The sequence below is a fragment of the Calypte anna genome, chromosome 1, assembly GCF_003957555.1.
Source record: "Calypte anna isolate BGI_N300 chromosome 1, bCalAnn1_v1.p, whole genome shotgun sequence".
NCBI classification, from domain to species: Eukaryota; Metazoa; Chordata; class Aves; order Apodiformes; family Trochilidae; genus Calypte; species Calypte anna.
This window is the reverse complement of record NC_044244.1, coordinates 25,558,595-25,563,594: the sequence shown is the minus strand read 5'-3', so window position 1 is coordinate 25,563,594 and position 5,000 is coordinate 25,558,595. Positions and strand designations below refer to the sequence as shown.

The 5,000-nt window shown below is 37.5% G+C and overlaps 1 protein-coding gene across 1 annotated transcript in view; it reads left to right on the top strand.

Moving 5' to 3' along the window:
• The window catches only part of FOXP2 (forkhead box P2), a 399,917-nt gene that overhangs the window by 357,012 nt on the left and 37,905 nt on the right, over positions 1–5,000 (top strand). The window contains exon 11 of the mRNA XM_030450312.1: positions 3,009–3,096. Coding sequence (XP_030306172.1) covers positions 3,009–3,096 — 88 coding nt within the window. The remainder of the gene's footprint in view (positions 1–3,008; positions 3,097–5,000) is intronic.

The following is a 5,000-nucleotide window of genomic DNA, read 5'->3' as shown; positions in this document are numbered from 1 at the left end:
TGGCAACGATGTTCAATCTGTAAAGTGTTCTTTTCAAATATTTTAAATTTTTTTCAGGTGAATTTTATACTATAAAACAATTGTGGTTTAGGAACATATGCTCTCCTTTAAAAAATGTGTGGCTGAATTTTAGTGCTCATTAAAAGGAGGCTTTTAACAGCTCTGACTGGAACTGAGCATAGTGCAGACAGGTTCTGTGTATATTCCTCCATGTAAGTCTGCCAGCGCACCTCATCCTGACCTGTAGCACTTTGCTATTTTAGTCCTAGACTGCTTTTGAGAGAGACTGACAAGAGAGCCAAGTTATATAGAGAGTAATTGATAGGGGTAAATGTTCATTTAAATTTTTGTTGCAAATATTGCTCTTTTTCCTGCTAGTGGTATATTAATTTTGATATGCAAAGTCCAGATTTCTTTTTCAAAAAAACAAAAAACCCACAAAAAATCAAAAAAAGCCCCACTTCAGTGTTTATTCCAGAGTATTACTAGACTATATCATCCCCTATTTACCTGTTTTAGAACATGCTGAGCTGTTTATATTGTTGTTAGCATAATACAATAATTCCAGTCTGCTTTAAAATGCTATGTGTAGTTCATAATTGGCCTCCTGACTTCCTAATATGTTGCAAATATAATCAGGAGAAACTCCTGTTTCTTTCAACAACTGAACAAACAGCAAAATAATGAAATCAACTGCAGGTGTATAGCAAGTCTACTTTTCTATTGGTTTCAAACCAATAACTCAGCTGTTCAGGAACAATTTCCAGTCCTCTAAGACATCTTATCCCCTTTAAAAGTACCTGGCTTTCTCATTTATAAATCAAGTTAACATGAGATTAGTAAAGAATTCAGATAAGTTAAAAGGAATACGCCAATGAAGAATGAAAATTGATGAGCAGAACTTGAATGTAACTTAAAAGGTGTAACAAGAAACAACAAAAAAACCCCAACCCAACTCTCCTTTGGAATGATTCCCAGCCTTCTGGAGAAGGAATGTATGCCTCTTTTGGCAGATGCAACATATTGGACCCTAGAACTGCAGCAATTCTGTACACAAAGCAGTTATTTTAGAGGTTTTAAAAAATGCATAAGACCTAGTTTTTCTTTCACTACGTTGCCTGTATGTGTATGGTAAATAAAGCAAACCTACTTCACAGGCAAAAAAAAAAAAAAAAAAAAAAAAAAAAAAAGATCAGAAAAAATAATTCTTAAAACAATTTTATACTCCTAATGTTTTCATAAAACAGCTTTTCTCGAAAACACACAGCACAAGTAACTGCGTGACGTGAAAGCGCGGCATAAGAGATGTGCATAGCTTGTGAGTTTTTGAAGATTACTGCATTAACTTCCAAGTAGCATGCAACAGTCTCCCAAGTTACCGTGTAATCACACTGAAATTACATTATACTGGACTTTCTTCTCCAACACTGCATATTGCTGTTACATTTAAAGTTCCTCAGGGCAAGGACTGTGTCTGTATCTCTTTTGCAAGGTGTTATGCAAACATATGGTGTTGTAATAACTAATAAATAATCATGAGGAAGCAGTAACCTCAAACTTGGGCCAGGAGATCTTTTGTACCTATGCCATTGCTTCCTGTCATGTATTATACATGTATACCCATATATGCTTACATAGGTGAGCATACACGCATGTAGAAACAAAATAGTGCATAATGGTGAACAGTGGTTATAAAGCAGAGATAATATCAATCCCAAGTCCTTTTTCTGGCAATTTTGTACCCAATTAACTGAAAACATTAAACCATTCTATTAACAGATCACACAGTGTCATGCCTGTGTAGTTGAGGGCGTAAAATTCTTTTGAACCAGAAGTTCAGAAAACAAGTGAATGGTACATTCTGAGCAATTAATATTTTTTAAATGATTGTGCATTTTTGTGTCAAAGAAGGCAGTTCCTTTAAAAATAAACAAATTGTACGTTTTATAACAGCAAATGTACTTTGCTCACCTGCAAACCCTACCATTTGGTCAAAAAACTGTGAAGTCATGATTTAAAGACAATTTTTAGTAAAAGTGAGATGCAGTCTCCTCTATTTTTCCACTGTTTCTGACGACCATGTTTCTCCGATAGATTACCAATCAAATATCGACATAGTTCTCTGATTATTTTTGCTAAAAAAGAAAAAGAAGAAAATATATCTCCTCTGTTGTATAGATAACTTAGTTCCTGTAAACGTGAGACCATCTGTGACTGTAGTCCCTGCAATCTTACTTCTTGTGCCTACTGTGAAAATTGCCTGTAAGGCTCCAAAGTTCTTTGACCCTGGAGCAGAAAGACAATAAACTGAATAGACTGTACTTCAAAAACCAGTGTTAAATGAGCTTTGTAAAGTTGTACTTGATGAAAACATACCGGGGACATCCATTCAGGTCTGGGCTGTACTTCAGTCCTGGACAGTCACTTGCTGAGTGTGTGGTTTTGTTTTGCTAAACCGGCATTTGTAGCCTGAATCCCTCCCAGGAGGCTTGCTGCATGTGTGAGGCTGTTCCCTGCCCTGCCTTTATCTTGCACTCTCTTCTCAGACCAGGGAGCCTGATCACTGCCATCATCTTCAGGGGTTAGTTCTGGAAACTGCATTGAAAAATCAGGTTGTTTCCCCTTCAGCTCTGTTTTGTTATGTCTTCTGAAAAATCATTTGTAATGTGATTCTCTGTTTATCTGCACCAGCATCTGAAAGTGGAAATCGGTTCAGTCACTCTACCAAATATTGATAACTAGTTACATATTGGCCTTTAGATGGCATATGTGACCTGGGAGATAGGAACAGAGTATCTGGCAGTCATCACTGAGAGTGCTGGCAGAACTAAATGAAATTTTGTTGTCTTATTTTAAATTGCTATGTCCAAGGTGTGCTCTGACTGGATCTTTCTGCATGATTTCCACTGAGACTGATGGAAGCCATATGCAAAAGAGAGAAAAATGGACTCATAAAGAATTTTTCCTCATCTTAATACTATCTTATTAGTGTTCTCTTTCTTCTCTAGGCACCTTAACAATGAACATGCATTGGATGACAGAAGCACTGCTCAGTGTCGGGTGCAAATGCAAGTGGTTCAGCAGTTAGAAATACAGGTTGGTTACATGGATGTATTATCCTATTACTGATTTACTATTAACCTGAACTAAATTGAAAACATTTGCCTTTAGTGACTCTAGCTTAAAGCTGTATGTTTCTTGCATGAAATTTGCTGATATTCATGAACAAGTGGGGTTTTTTTACTTAAATTTTTTCACATTATAAACTATGCAATAATTATCTAACATCAGCATTGTCTACAGTATTTTGCTTGAACTAAGACCCTAATGCCATTCATCATGAATGAAAAATGCAGTCCCTTGAGCAGAGTCTGGATCTGAGTCGTTTTCTGGTCTGAACTGCTAGGTCAGGACCCCTCTTTCTTCTTCCCCTTCTGACCTGATGGTTGCCTATGCTCTTCTGCAGGACAAAAGAGCCGCAGAGTGTATCTCCACTAAAATGACTCCTGCCTGATGGTGGGTGTTTTCCTGCAGGTGGTGTAATATCAGATGCATTTAGGGAAGTCCTCAGGAACCCCTATGTCTGGGACTACAGCACTTGGGAGTCCTGTTCAAGCTGTTACCATTAGAGGTCATAGTGGAGATGTGAACAGTCCCTCCAGTTTATGGAAGAAGTGATGAGTACCCCTGGGATCTCCCAGTATTGAGAGTACACTTACTCTCAGTTGCTGAGGCTGGGCACAAATCTTGACGCCCCAAGATGACCATGTGGGACTCTCACACTATGCAGTCCCCTCTCACTTGTATGGAAGCTGTAGGAGAGCATTTCTCAGTGGTCCCATCCCCTCCTGGGAATGTTCAGGGGAGCCTGAAGGATGCAGGGAGGGACTGAGACATTTTTTTCCCATTTCTTGCCATATGTAGAGAAAGAAGGATAAACACCTTTTTGTTTGCTTTCCTTTTAGCATACTGTCTAGCTGTTGTCATGCATGTAAGAGTATTTCTTCTTTCAGCCAAGGCAAACTGTTTGGCTGTTTTTATATTTCAATGCTGGAAACCCTAGCAATTAAAGGAGTATACAATAATGTCATTTGTTGTCATTTCCCTTAAAATGAATGCTTTATAAAACCAGCTGCAGTTTCTTTTATAAGATTTACAGGCTGGTTTCAGCTTAATTTGTTTGTTAGGAATTAATGTCATGGCAAATAGCATGTCTCTAGTGTCACACACATAATATGAAGCCTAAGAAGAAACTTTATTCCCACCCACTGCCTCAAGTATTCTATAATTAAAGTTGCATACCCAAAGTATTTGTGGTCATACAGGTAGTTTTCTCTTCTTAAAATTACTTCCATGTTGTTTTCCTAGGTCCTACAGTAGGCCACATTTGTAACACTTGATTTAAACTCCTGCAAGAAAGTATTACAAAATTCTCCAGAAAATGGCAGTTTAACACCAAGTGATTCTTGTTGCAATTTATGCTATAATTGTGTTGTAGATAGGCAAAGCTATATCACGACAATACAAGTTCAAGCATTTCTTCTTGCAACCTAGCTATTGAAAGAAAAAATTATTCTTTTCATGTTGTAAGATACATTTTTCTCTTTTATGTTCTGATGTTCTTATCAACAACTTGCATATTTCAAACACTTCATAGTTTTTCTATTTTTTTCAAATTTGGCAATTTGTTTGAGTCTGAAACTACAAATATTTACCTAGCGTATGATAAGAAAATTGTCTCAGTTTGGAAAAAGTACAGGTTTCAGTGACATGTTGCTTTCTAAAGGCAGTTTAAGAGCTTCTTAAGAACTGTTTACCATTTACAAAGGCTGGGCTGTAATGTAACAGTCCAAGTGAAGATTTAGCTTGCAGTGTGACCAATTATGCCATTTTTGGCTTTGTCTGACTGCTAGTGAAGTAAGGTCCATCAGTTGTAATGAGACCCAGTGCAGTGTCGATGCCGACTCGGTGGCAGAGTTCAGCATTTCACACTGCCTGGG